At 39.0% G+C, this 14,544-nt stretch overlaps 2 protein-coding genes across 2 annotated transcripts; both read right to left on the bottom strand.

Annotated features, from left to right (window-relative positions):
* Window positions 1–1,942: 1,942 nt before the first annotated feature.
* Window positions 1,943–5,978, bottom strand: LOC106928735 (proteinase-activated receptor 2-like). The gene is made up of 2 exons (XM_015005190.2): window positions 5,822–5,978; window positions 1,943–3,518 (listed from the first exon to the last, which is right to left on the bottom strand). Exons 1-2 carry the CDS (start codon window positions 5,844–5,846, stop codon window positions 2,455–2,457), a joined length of 1,089 nt encoding a protein of 362 aa, XP_014860676.2. The 5' UTR covers window positions 5,847–5,978; the 3' UTR covers window positions 1,943–2,454.
* A 1,285-nt stretch (window positions 5,979–7,263) lies between these two features.
* LOC106928732 (proteinase-activated receptor 1-like) lies at window positions 7,264–10,659 on the bottom strand. Its single transcript, XM_015005186.2, has 2 exons — window positions 10,408–10,659; window positions 7,264–8,928 (listed from the first exon to the last, which is right to left on the bottom strand). The coding sequence occupies exons 1-2, from the start codon at window positions 10,496–10,498 to the stop codon at window positions 7,712–7,714; spliced, it is 1,308 nt and encodes a 435-aa protein (XP_014860672.1). The 5' UTR covers window positions 10,499–10,659; the 3' UTR covers window positions 7,264–7,711.
* Between the last annotated feature and the right edge of the window lie 3,885 nt (window positions 10,660–14,544).

Genomic DNA, 14,544 nt, shown 5'->3' with positions numbered 1-14,544 from the left:
TTTGACCATATTTTAAGTTTTGTTTTGTAAAGGTGAAGCATAGTGTGAAATTTCCTTTTTTTTTTTTTTTTTTAGTTTTACATAATTTAATAATGTTATTCCCTCATCAGAAACATACCCAGAGTGTTGCTTTGATTCTTACATGCATGTTTGAGAAATCCTTTAATCTCCCATGGCAACCTGTGCAAAAAGCCAGCTTGGACCTAGCTCCGCCTTTGAGGACGGAACTCCTCCTCAGAGTTGCAGTTTCTAAGCATCCAAACCTTTTATTTTTGAGGAACTGAGAGTGAGAAAAATTTTCAGCACCCATCCCCTGTGACTCCACCACTCAACTCCTCAGACTAGGCTGCAGCAATTAGCAAATACCTGGCGGAACTGCATCTTCTGAGCTCATTATAGGAGCTACTTCTCAGTGAAATGCTGATAAAAATGTTGTTAAAGGGTTAATAGGAACCATTTTTGATGACTTCCTGAAGGCAGTTTCAGAAAGAGCAGGAGTTTCTTTAAGAGACAGAGACCCAATTTTGTATTTTAGCGCCTTTTTACTAAGGCGTTAAAATACAAAGTCAAATTTCTTTCTGTGGGCAGGAGTTCTGTAGAATTTAAAGAAGACTCAAACTGAAGTAACTAACTATTTTACACTGACTGTCTATCCATCTATGGTAGAAAGACAAAATATTACCAAGTCACAATTGGTCAGTAAGCTAATTAGTTTGGCCATAATTGTTTTTGGTGATATAACACTCAAAGGTCTGACACAGTACTGAAGTGGTGTAGGACCAACCCTGAACTGAGAACAAATGGTAAACGTGTGTTATGAAAATAAGGAACAACTATAGTTTGACCTTTCCAACAGTCTGCCATACAATACACTCTCAGCTACACACGCATATTTAAAGGTCTTTTTTAGTTCCACATGCAGCAGCTTAATATTTGATTAATCTCACTGCAATCTTCTAGTAACATTTTTAAAAGCTTTTAAAAGACATTCTTTGCATGTGAGAAATGTTTTTGGGTGTTTGTTTCACCCAAAGGTTGAATATTTACTGGATTGCATTACAAGACAAAGACCAGAAACCCTTAAATTGAGTAAAATGTCCATTTGAACACATACATCATAATTTTTGCTTGACCAAAATTGGCCTTATAAAAGGGCTAGGTTTAAAATTATTACCATGCATAATGTGTATTGTATGAGTGACAAACAAAGCAAGGGTAAATAAAGGTGTTGGAAGGAGTGTTCAATGTAGGTTGAAGAAGTGTCCAGCACATATAAACTTTTTTTTTATTTGTTAAACACACAAAAATAGCATTCCAACTCTGAGGGAAGCTTCTTGATAAAAGTATTAGTATTTTTGAATTCAACAGAAAAACAAAGTTTTCCCTATTTATCTCTAACCTGAGTTTTACTAAACTGATGCATTTACAGACCAAACAAAATGGGAGTTTCAGCTTTTGAATGCATTTGATTTACAAAGATTTCTCGGTGCTTGTCTTCAGTCAGAGCGAACTAAGATAAAACTGGTTGATTTTGATCAGTGATTGATTAAATGATTGGCAAATCCCCAATTTAAACCATCTACATACTCAGCATGTAACCATGTTCTTTGATCCGAATTCAAATCAGTTGATTCAGGTAAAACTTTACAATGTAAATGAAACAGGTTTTTTCCATGCAGGAAGCAGGAAGAGCTGAACTAATAGTTGGGCCAATGACTCAATTTTTCTCCTTGCAGCATGAAAACATGAAAGGTTGTAAACTATCTTGGGAGGTTTAGCAGAGGTGTAGCTTAAACTATTGTGTTTATCATTTTCTTTTGACTAAATTCTGTAAATTGAAAAAGATTTGCTTGAACTTTATGATTCTAATTATTTTTCCCCCTTTTGGTTTGACAAAGGCTAAAATGCATGGCTATACAAAAATATATATAAAAGAAGTCAATTATTAAGGTAGTTTTACATAATTTAATAGGTGTCATTAACACATTGATTTACAGTCCTGTGGCACACAAAAAGGCTACATTCACTTATCTAAAACCACAACATAAGTATCTTCTATGTGATCAAGGTAACTGGTCAAAAATGTCAATAAAATGAGGCATACAGCAGAATACACAAAATATGTACAAAAAAATTTAAATAAAATAACTGTACAAATTATTTTTTCAAAAAGAAATATTGACCATGCAAAAAAAAGCTCTAGAAAATTATAGACCTGTTCCCAAATACTCCATCTCAAGATCTATTTTCTCTCAAACCTGAGTTTAACCCTCCCTTCTTAAAGGACAGGGCCCAGTTGACCCCGCAAACTCTTCACCCTGTGAGCGATCTGATGGGGGTCGCACTGACCCCGCCTGCGTCTTTACACCCCTCCCGCTTCCCGACCTTGATGTCCTTCACGCTCCTTCAGAGCGTCGCGCTAAGACCACAGGAGGATTAGTAACGACACCGCCATCAACAATCGCTGCTCTGTGTGTTTCGTGTACTACTGGTGGTGTACGAGCCGCTCTTCTTGGAGAACTTCAGAGCGCTGAAGGAGATCTTCTTCCTCTCAACTGACCTCTGACTCCTGCACAGAAACGTGTTCTTCACATGCTCCCTGAAGTCCTCAGAGATGAAGTAGTAAATAAAAGGGTCCACGCAGCTGTTCAGGCTCGCTAGGCACAGGGTGGTGATGTAAAACCCGTACCCGTTGTTCACAACCTCTCCCAGCAGGAGGATGTAGTGCGCCAGCAGCATGATGTTACTGGGGGTGAAGCAGACGATAAACATGACCAGGACGGTGATGATCAAGACCACGGCCTTGCGGCGCTTCTTGGCAATGGTAGGGTCCCCCATGCTGTCCTGGAGAGCCCTGAGCATGAAGACGTACGACATGATGCACACAACTGTGGGGACGACATATCCCACCGTTCCCATTGTCAAGAAGTATCCAGCCGCAGTTTTCGTTTGGCTTGGCTTGGTGACATCATGACAGGTCCGGATGCACATGTTTGGTATGTTTACTTCTTGATCGTAGAGGTAGAGAGGAATGGTGATGATCCACACCAGCACCCAGATCACTACAGAAACAGAAACTGCTAAAAAATTGCTCCTTTGATGCTGGGACATTGGGTAGACTACAGCCCAGTAACGTTGGACACTAATGCAAGCGATGAAGGCCATGGAGCAGTACATGTTGCCATAGAAGAACCCCACCAGAACTTTGCACAGCCCGTCTCCATACTTCCAGTTGTTGCCGTTGAGGTGGTAGTCTATTTTTAAAGGGATCCAAATGACAAAAAGCAGGTCAGCAAGAGCCAGGTTGGCCATGTAGATGGATGACGGGTGCCTTTTCTTGGTCCTGAAGAGGAAAACCCATAGAGCCAAGGCGTTGGTGGGAAACCCAACGAGAAACACGAAGGTGTAGACGGCTGGGAGGAAGGCGGTTGTGAGAGGACTTCTCAGGACTGCTTGGGCTTCAGAGCCAAGAAATATGCCATTGTCCGTTTCTCCCCCAGTCAAGCCCCTGGGATTTCCTGTGAATTCAAAGCATGAAAGGATTAGCAAATAAACAATAGGCTTTATTTTTAGAACTTTCTAAAAGTACTTATAAAACATCCATCCATCCATCTTCTTTACACCCTTGTCCCTTAGTGGGGTCGGGAGGGGTGCTGGTGCCCATCACCAGCTAACATTCCGGGCGAGAGGCGGGGTCACCCTGGACAGGTCGCCAGTCTGTCGCAGGGCAACTTATAAAACATTAACTTTTTAATATTCAATGCATAATAGTAACCATAAACGTCAGTGTACTTCAATGGGATTTCATGAGATAAACCCAACATAAAGTAGTGCATAACCATGACCTGAAAAAGAGATACAGTGCTCTAAAAAGTATTTGCTCTCTTTTTTTAATTAATTAATTTATTTACACTATATTTTTTCAGATCATGAAGCAAGTTTTAAGATTGGATAAAAATAGCTTGAGTAAATAATGACCTCATTCATTAAGGGAGAAACCCTATCCAAAACAACCTGGACCTCTGGGGAAAAATAATTGTGCCCTAAATTGGTGGGAAATTTAGGGCACAATTGAATAAATTTGTTTATATTTTGGTTGTGCCTGCATTGACAATATCTTCATTGAGGAATTGTGGCCCATGCTCCTTTGCAGAAACGTCTATAATTCAGCCATGCTGGTGGATTTTCAAGCATCAAAGATTATACCAAAGTTTCTGAGTTGTAATTAAGTCCACACTTTGTTAGGCACCTTCAAAACTCTAACCCCAACCATAGCTCTGAGTCATTCAGAGGTGGACTTGCTGCTTTGGATCATTATCCTGCTGTAAAATCAAAGCAGGATTGTTCTAAGGGCTCTGTATCGATAACTGAACAATCTCGCTGCAGTTTCAGGTGTTAAGGAAGCAAAGCAGCCCCAGACCATCACATCGCCACCACCCTGTTTTACTGTCAGAGTGATGACAGTAAAACAATCATCACTCTGGCACTTCTTTAGGTCAGAAGTGCCATGGCACACACTTCCCAAACATTTCCATTTTTGTATCATTAGTCCACGGAAAATTTTCTCAAAAGGGGTCATCACCTTTGTGGTCTTTTGACCAGTGCTTGGTTCTGGTTTATGAGCTTTCCCATTACTGCCAAGTCTCTCTGTTAAACACTGACATTAAGGAATCGATGTCTGCAGAAGTTGTAGCTGTTGTTCTGGGTTCTTGTGACCTCCTGGTTATAGTCGATATGATCGATCAGGGACTCTTGGAAAGGCTGTTTTTTTTTAACTATGGTTGATTAGTGTCTTATGGCATTGGTACCATACAACACTGTTTTTCTAATTGCTTTTTTTTTATGTGATGCTTAGGCTGCACAGTGGCGCAGTTGGTAGAGCTGTTGCCTTGCAGCAATAAGGTTCTGGGTTCAATTCCTGGCCCCAGTCTTTCTGCATGGAGTTTGCATGTTCTCCCTGTGCATGGTGGGTTTTCTCCAGGTACTCTGGTTTCCTCCCACAGTCCAAAAACATGACTGTCAGGTTAATTGGTCTCTCCAAATTGTCCCTAGGTGTGAGTGTGTGTGTGCATGGTTGTTTGTCCTGTGTGTCTCTGTGTTGCCCTGCGACAGATTGGTGACCTGCCAAGGGTGACCCCACCTCTCGCCTGGAACGTTAGTTGGAGATAGGCACCAGCAACCCTCCCGACCCCACAAAGGGACAAGGGTGTAAAGAAAATGGATGGATCATGTGAGTCTTTTAGATATCTGACTGAAAAACTGAACATCCTGACCGGCTTCCAAAAACATTCCATCTCTGAATGTGTCGAATGAGACTTGAGGTTTGGACAGAGGTTCACCTTCCAGGAGGACAGACTAAGCTTCAGCAAAAAGAGTTGACTTTGAAACACATCCATATGCTAAAATAGCCTAGTCAAAGACCAGACTTTTATTCTATTGAGAAGTACGGGGAAATAAAACTCCTACATCCAATTCGACTGGATTTGAGACATTTTGGCCAGAAGAATGGGTCAAAATGTCTCCCCCTATATGCAAACCTGGCCAAAGAGACACCGTAAATGTACACAATGTAATGGCTGAATACAAAACAAACACCTATTATTAACCTTACACTTTACAACTATCCACTCCTTTTGTGTAGTCCAACACTAAAACTCCACATGAAATACAATACAATAAATGTCTTGGGTGACTTGGTAGTGTAAGCACGTACTGTGTAACCTAACGGTATGAGACACATGTTCAGGTACTGGGTTTCCACACTGACAGGTTATTGAGGTAATAACAGTAAGAAAAGGCACAAAAAAAGATTAAACTTTACCTTCTGTCATCGCACACGTCTCCATGACCGTAAGTTCAGGTGACAAACGCGCAGGTTAAAAATGAGAGCGCGGGCGCGGTCTGCGTCGACACCGTTTGTTTCGTCTCTACAGGTTGCAAGACCAAACTTCCGTGACACCTGGATGATGTCACTATGGTCACGTGACTACGCAAAGCCACCAACCTTCCCCCACCCTCTCCAAGACGGTAACTGATCTGGTAATTATGAGAAGATTTCATGTAAAAACGTGTCGCCTGCTTTCCAGGAACGCGGGGTTGTGGTGTGGGCGATATCTAACACAAGAAGTTCCTTGAACTGGTTTACTGTGTTTACACATAGAGGTTGTCAGGGTACAGAAGTCAGTACAATGACTCTTTTAATCTGACTAATTGATGCTATCAGTGATTATTGTCAGCCATAATTTCTTTTTAAATTATTGGCCTGTATGCGAACATCTAATGTACAAACTCAGTATTTTATGTACCTCTTAGGGAGGAAAATAGCTAGAAGAAAGCGACTTTGCTCCCCCAAAGGAGAATAGTATATCAGCCGAATTAAAAATGCTTATAATGTTCTGAGTTCCCCCTCCCCCCTCCTTTCAACTATTTCAGCTAGGTTATCTTTGACTCTGTGCATAAAGGACATTTTAATAAGATCTCTGACAAAGAATTTCAGGAAAAGTTCATTACTATCTTGAGACATTTAAGCAATAACTACCTGTAACTAAAGTGTCTTTTCTTTGGCATTGCTTTAAAGCGGTGAGGATATTTTTCTTAATAAACGGTAAAACAGCACCACCTATCGGTGTAGATGAGTAAGAACAATTTTGACACTGCGTCATAAGCAGTTTTGAGGTACGCATGCGTTACCTTTAGCGACATGTTTTACACTTACTTTAGATTGGCTTTTATTTGTAGCCAATTCTGTTGATCATCATAATACTCAAATTTTATTTGAATGTCTTTTTGATGACGCGATTAATGTGTATAGTATCATCAAAGAAATTAAATTAATTTTAAAAGGACATTCTTACAATTCAGCAGGGCTAATTGCGTCCGCAGGCCTTATATTTTAATTTTACCAATATCATGTAAAATTTTCTCACACCGAATGTCACGTTTTCATTAGTTGTAATCCATATTCAATTAAGACGTACAGAAATAAGTGCAAGAAATTACTTTGTGCAAATAATTCATGATTTTCATTTCATGAACAAAGTTACTACAATAAATTCTCTTTTCAGTATCAACCAAACTTACAGTTACATTTGTTAAATATAACGTGACCCATTGTTTTAACAAAAAATAAAATAAAAGATGGAGTTATCTAAAACTTAGTGATTTACATATTTGTCCAGCAGGTGGCAGCATTAAACTACTTTCCTTTTAACTGGAACCTCTGGTTAATTCACAGTTTGCTTAATAGAAGTCAAAACATCAAAGTTGAGTCTCAAATATTTATTAAGAGACAAAAATATTTAAAAAATACAAAAAATATTGTACATTTTGAAAAAATACAGCTGAAAGCTTACATATAAAACAAAGCACTAAATGTAACACATTTGCTTCAAAAAAGCTGAAGGAATAGCTAATAACATTCAGTGTGCAAATGTAAATATAGAGAAAAGGTGAAGCATACTGTTTTACACTCAGTTTTATGCCAGATTTAACTTCACATCTGTGCGTGTAGGTTTGTCCTTCTGACAAAAAAAAGAAAAGAAAAGAAAGATTTCTAGTGTTTCTACTAGAGCAAGATGCTTCGTTACTTTTCATTTCAGTAAATCTCAACAGAAACATCCCAACTAAGTGCTCAGTTTTTGTAGTAGCCTTAACTTTACAGCTTCGTGTTTCTGCACTTAAAAATACTAACCAATGCCCAGTGTCACAGTGATTAGACCAACAGTTTCTTGTACTGGCTGTTCAGGTTTGCTTCCAATGTGTCCGTTTTGCTCACTGATGAAGACATTGTGGAGCATTCGGTGCGGCTGGACTTCAGAATGGGTCGGGTGCTGGATCTGTACGAGTCAGACGATGAACTGGTGAGTCTACCCTTTGTCGACGATCTACACAGCATGTTGGACAGCTGTCTCTGACACTGGGAAGAGCCGAAGAAGTAGAGGAGGGGATCCAGGAGGCAGTTCAGACTGCCCAAACACAAAAACATCAAGTAGAACTGGTAGGAGGTGTCGGTGGCCTTGGTGGCGATGTTGGATACCCCAAACAGCAAGTAGTGTACCAGCAGTGAGCAGTTGGTGGGCATGAAGCACAGTATGAAAATCACTAGGACAGTCAAGATCATCACCACTGCTCTTGTTTTTTTGCGTGATTTTCCTTGAAGCCCACGTACTTCACTCCTCAGCGTCCAGATAACTTTGGTGTAGGATCCCACCGTGACAAGAAAAGGCAAAACGAACAGGGAGAAACAGATGGCAATGAAATATATCTTCAACCACGGTATCTCGGTATAGAGTTGGACATCGTGGCAGGTGGTGATGTTCAGCCCTTTGAGGTAAAATGTCTGGTCGAAGATAACAAGAGGAACAGAGGCAGCAAAGGACAAGACCCACATGGTCACGCAGGCTTTGATGGTGTTCTCCGTCTTCCTCCAAGCCAGGGAGTCGATGGGGTACACAACCGCAAGGAACCGGTCCACGCTGATGCAGGTTATGAGAAGGACGGAGCAGTACATGTTCCAGTAGAAGCTGGCGGTGACCACTCGGCACAGGAACCCGCCGAATATCCAGTTGTTACCCATGAAGTGGTAAGAGATCTTGAAGGGGAGCAAGAGGCCAAAGAGCAGGTCAGCGGAGGCCAGGTTCAGCATGTAGATTGCTGCTGGCTTCTTTGGCTGGATGCCCTTAAAGAAGGCTACGATGGCGGCGAGGTTGATGGGAACGCTGATGCAGCACACAAAGGTGTAGAACGAAGGCATGAGTACCGTGGAAATGGGGCTCGTCAGGAACTGACGTGCCTCTTTAGAGAAGGATCCGTTTAATGTTTTATTCCGTCCTGCTTGGTTTGAAGGAACCCATTGCTGATCTTCATCAAAGTACTCTATTGGTTCATCTGTGCCTTCTGGCCCAATGACAAAGCTCCGTGGATTAGTGCCTGGCGAAAGAAAAAAATAAATAAGCAAATCAGGACCCAGAGTGCTATAAACTGAAATATTTACTATTCAAAGAATTAATTCAGAGAAACAAAGTCATTATGAAGGGCCCAAGGCAATTTAACTGACAACACCTGAAATAGATCTGATCATTTCATACTTTTACATTTTCGGTTGCTTCTGACAACTTTTTTTTTTAGGTATAAAAAGGCTGGATGTTTTATATAAACTGTCAATTTGTGTTTTGTACCTGCTTTGGCAAGTGATGATTTAGAGTAATCGTCTGTAATATCTATCAGTAGGGGATCAGTTGAGAGTTATTGGATCAGGAAACAAATGTCCAAAACAGACACAAAAACCAGAATAAAGTAGAATATATTTTATATAATTTTCAGAAAACATTGAAACCTTAAGATCAGGCATTTCAGTACGACTATTTATCTTGATTATTTTTTAAGATATTAACCTTAAATAGTAAATACATTATATTTTAACAAAAAAAAGGTATATATATATTGTTACAAGAATGGGTAGTTGACATGACTAATGCAGAAGTATGGAGGGGCACAAATTAAATCCTGGGTACAAAATGACTGAATAAATAATGCAAACAGATTGGCCTGATTGTCAAACCATGAACTTGTGTTCATTCTAGGACTATAGAAAATGTGAAATTTCCAAGCAAATAAACATGGCTGTCCCTCATGGGCAATGATCTACAAAATGGCTCAAGACTCACTCACGTGGCTCTTTGGCCCCATCACACTGGCTCTTCATAAATTTGGTTAAAAATGACAAAAGAACCAACTAATTTTTCCAACATATAATAAAAATCCAGATTCTTGTGGAATACCCACATTAAATTTTCAGGATAGAATGACTCAAAAAGTGCAAGAAGTGCAAGAAATATTGTTTTACATCTATTTTTCCGTGTCATTCGTTTGAAAACTTTTTTTTTTTTTACATTGAATTTTTGACAAGTAACATAACATAGAAGAGAAGCTATTCATGAGGATGAAAAGGGCACCTCGGATTCTAAAAGTTGCAGGTGATTTAGGGCTACATTCAACCTTGGACCGGCCCTGTACCAAATTCCTAACACACTCAAAAAGAAAAAAAAATGAGAAAAATAAAAATGATGAAAAAAAAAAACAAAAAAACATAAACACTCAAAAGTAGTCTTTAATTTACCATTCATGCTTCAATTTTGGGAGAAAATAACGAATACTACAAACTTTAAAATTGTAACTTTAAAATTAACCACTCCATTATTTAATGTCAACTAATATTTTTTCACGTCAAACATGAAGATGCGAAAAAATGTCGAAGAACCCCCTAGTTTCTTCCTACTTTGTTTTCTAAGACCAGCTCATTTGTGTGCGAAAGCCACACCAGTTACGTTAAAAAAAAAGCAGCTTATTTTGACGCATCATTAATTTCAGACGGAATGGTTAGTTGACATGACTGAAAGATTTTCTCACCATTTATTTTGGAAGCACCATCAGCAGTGGCAGCAGAAAACAAGCAAACCAGCACCAAAACCAAAGACCTTAGATTCCCTGAAAACATCATGTTGGTGAAATCCTGGCTCCAAATCGAAACGAAGATGGCTCCAGACGTTCTGTGTCTCTCTCCCACGTTCCTCTGCAGTTTATCAGACTCTCGAAGACTTAGTGTTTCCGCCCAAATTTAGTCCCAAATGTGTCCCTCCCCCCGTGTCCGGTACTTCACTCTAATTCCTTTCTCCTGATGTCACCTTTCCCGTCACATAATAACAGCCCAACCATGAGGAACTCATTACAAAGACCGACCAAGTAAATAAATAAATAGATAAATAATACCAAATTTCTCTTTAATATTCTGCCGAAGACGTTCCACGTTGCGTCGAATTAAAACCAAACTCCAACGTGCCTTATTTTAATTTTAAGCGTACTATCACGTTTAAAATAGGACATTGCCAAAACAAGTTCAGCACTTATTTTATTATTTTAAATTATATGAAATCAACTTACAATGAATTTTCATGGCTAACAAAATAAATAAATAAAAAATAAAGAACTGCATATTATAGACCCCATAGTTTCAGAAAAATCGTACATATCTGTAAGAGACAAAAATGTACCTAGGGTTGCCACCCATCCCGTAAAATACGGAACCGTCCGGTATTTTGCTGTTAAATTTAGGGACTGTTAAATATATAGGGACTGTTCCCTTGGTATCCCTAGTCGAAGCCCCCCACCCCGCTTATGAGACTAGGACGACGTGCAGTAGTGGGCGTCCCTTATTTTGATTTCTGAAAGGTGGCAACCCTAAATGTACCCCTTCACTTCCGGTCACTTCCATTGTATCAAGAACGTCAATCTCCAGGCTTTGACTAGGAGTCCTGCAAGTTTTAGACGTCCTACAGCAGTCAGTCGTAACTCTTTTCTGAAGGATAGCATTAAGGGAAAGCTTTACTTTAATGGCATATGATTAGAATGTGTTGGCAGAAAGAAAGAAAGAAAGAAAGCTATGAACTTTACCAGACATGCTATGAAAAAGTGTGACTCGTTGTCCGGAAAATATGTTAAATGTTTTTTTATCTTTATTTTTGCTTGTGGTGACTAAATTGGACCAGAGTAGAGATTAGTCCAACAGAAGGACTTTTATTTGATATAATCTGAGGTTCATGTAGCCTCGGAGCGGAAAATGTAGTCTGACTAATGTGTAAGTTTTTTTCCTTTTGATAAAAGTAAAACCAGCTGGAGTTTTAAAGAGAATGAAGGATGGGAGACTTTGTTCTATAAACAGAACTTTATCTCAATGTTGTTTATGAGATAAGTTGAGGTTTGTCCCTGTAGACGTTTCAGGGCTTCCTCTGTTTGTAGCAGACAGCTGATCATATCAGGAGGAATCGTTAAATACTCAGCAGAAAAGAATTACCACTTTGAGATACTTTTTATTTTTATTATTATTATTTACGAGTCATCTAATCTAGTGTTTTGTCTGAATTATATCTGGGAACATATTGCTAATTTACGACGAGGATGGAGGATCAAAAACAAAATGTTCAGTACACTTACTGTTTAAAAAAAAAATTTTTCAAGGCATTTTCACAGGACCTGACTTCTTGGACTTCTTCCTTTTTTTGTCCAAGTGAAGTGTTTATTTGTGGCTTATGTAAACTAATTGTTCAGACTGTAAAACACTTCTAATTTTAGTAAATCAAATGGCATGAGAGTTCACTCCAGCCCCAGATGGGAATCAGCCTCAGAGTTATTAAAAACCAGGAGATTTGTAGCTTCGCAGCACTAGATAGAACCGACAAGCAAGAGAAAGAGTTTCCGTTGGCTCATGTGACTGCTGATTGTTTTCTCTCAGTGTGAGAGGAAAAGCTAGTTTCTGATGAAAGGAGGAGGTTTTGGGAGTAGTCGGCCTCATTTACACAAACAGCCTGGACTCCCTTGGGGTTCAGCATCTGAGGTCGCTGACGTTCATGCAAATCCGTTTCCTCCCAGACACCTCTATCAAAGTTGTCTGTTTTTCATTAACTTGTTTCTCTTTTGCTTGCTTTCAAATTCACTTGTATGTAAAAAAACAAACAAACATAAAAAAAACCTGGCACTCATTATTCATAGCTCCTGTTAGTTTAGACTCTGTCCCGCTGTTTTGTCTGCTCTCTCTCTCAGGCGTTGCTAGCTGAGGTTAGCTCCACTGATATTCCACACCTGTTACTCACTCCATTTTCCAGTCACCGCAAGTTCATCCATTACGCATATGGTCCTCGACGGGTCTCTCCTTTGAGACAGAATTTATTGTTCTTGAACCGTTCTTTTGATTTGTGCTTTTCCTCGGGATTTCCTGAAAAATATAAAAAACATTCCCTTTCTGTTGCCTGTGCAACAGAACAATGGAAAATCTACATCAACCCAAACTGATTTCAACCAGTTTGCCAATAAATTTTGTTTATTCACTTTTTGTTCATGCTGATGTGTTGAAAACATGTTTTATAGGTATGAAAATGAGGAGATGAAGGAGATTTTGTTGGAACTTTAATGTCTGAATCTCCTCTTGTGAAGAATGCCTGTGCACTGGGATGAGTATTGCGAAATTTAAAGCATTGTGCATTAACGGGATGGGTTATGTTTCTTTTCCAGTGACATTGCCGTCTTATTTTATTTTATTTATTAATGTTCAAGAATTTGGTTGGTAAGTGTCCCCATGGGGGACCAAGAATTTATCGGTCAGATTCTTCATAAAGAAGGCCTTCACTTTTTGTTTCAAGCATCCAGCACTCCGATGTGAGTGAGGCTCCTGCACGGTGTAAAACGTAGAAAAGGCCATTAAATCAATGTGTGGTTGTACAGCTGTAAATATTTTGTAGAAGTGGTGCACATATGCTGTAATCACGATGTGTGAGGGCATCAGCCAGACTTTCTTTTGACACATTTCAAGACTTTTGTCACTCTAGTTTATCTGGTCATCACGCCATGTACGCTAAAACATCAAATGAGTAGTAAGGCGTTGCTGTAACTACTGAATAGGAAACGTCAAAACATTTCTGAAAGATTAATTCCACCATAAATGAAAGATGCAGATACTGCGGAAATAAACTGGACTAAATTGAACGGAATGAAATTGAGGAACTGGACAGTCATACCAAAAATTCAGAAGGAGTTGGCCCACAAACTTCAGTCTAGAGGCAAGAAATGTTATTAGAGTTCCTTAATGTGGCAAAAGGAGTCGTGGTAACATACAGTAACAAACGTAAATGTTACCATAATCAACAAACAAGCTTTCGGAAAAGTATTTTGTGCTATCAACAAAGTGTGTTCATTTTGAGGAGTTTAGTCACACAAAAAATAGAAACACGCTGCATTCCTGTAAGAAGCTGTCGCTTACCAGAAGCATCTAGAAAGATAGCATCATTTTCAACTGAGCCTTGTTTAGACTGCTTCCTGATTACTTCCTGGCAACCACTGCAAATAATTTATGCAATAAAAATATTAAGGAATTTGTTTGTTAACTCCACTTTAAGAAAAAGGACTTTAGTGTGATGTTGCTGCTGTCCAGTCAAATTTTGGGTCAGAGTTTTTAGAAAGGGAGATCACAAGATCACACTTTGTGGAGTTGATGGTTTCTGTTTAAGTGTTAAAGGTGCATTGACAGATAATATGTGGCAAATATGGGATTTATTTGGGCAAGTTTGTGATTGCATAAGCATTTGAGGACCATAAATATTAGATTTTTAAAAATTCATATGAAAAATAATTGTGACTTTTGTTTGTTTTACCTACAGTAAACTCTATTTTATTCATTTTCATAAAATGAACAAAATAGTCTGATTGCTGAAAAATGTGTATGTATACATTTTTTGTATCTATAAAATACAAAGAGTTGTGCTCATATGCTTTTTTGAAACAAACTTATATGTTCTCCTAGAAACTTTTGAGGTTGACTTTCTTTTTTTTGTCTGGAAAATATAAGTACATGCTGCTCATAAAAAGTTACGACTCTTCAATTTTCCGGTGAAATTTCAGGATGAACCTAAGATCCACTGTAACCTTTACAGATCAGCTCAAGGCGACCTGCTCTAAATTTTCGAATGTTCACTTGTTCAATCTTTCAGTAGATTTTGC

The sequence above is a fragment of the Poecilia mexicana genome, unplaced genomic scaffold (genome assembly GCF_051168715.1).
Source record: "Poecilia mexicana isolate PSO_F unplaced genomic scaffold, ASM5116871v1 scaffold_12, whole genome shotgun sequence".
Taxonomy (NCBI): Eukaryota; Metazoa; Chordata; class Actinopteri; order Cyprinodontiformes; family Poeciliidae; genus Poecilia; species Poecilia mexicana.
Note: the sequence above shows the minus strand (reverse complement) of the source record. Positions and strands in the feature narration are given on the sequence as shown.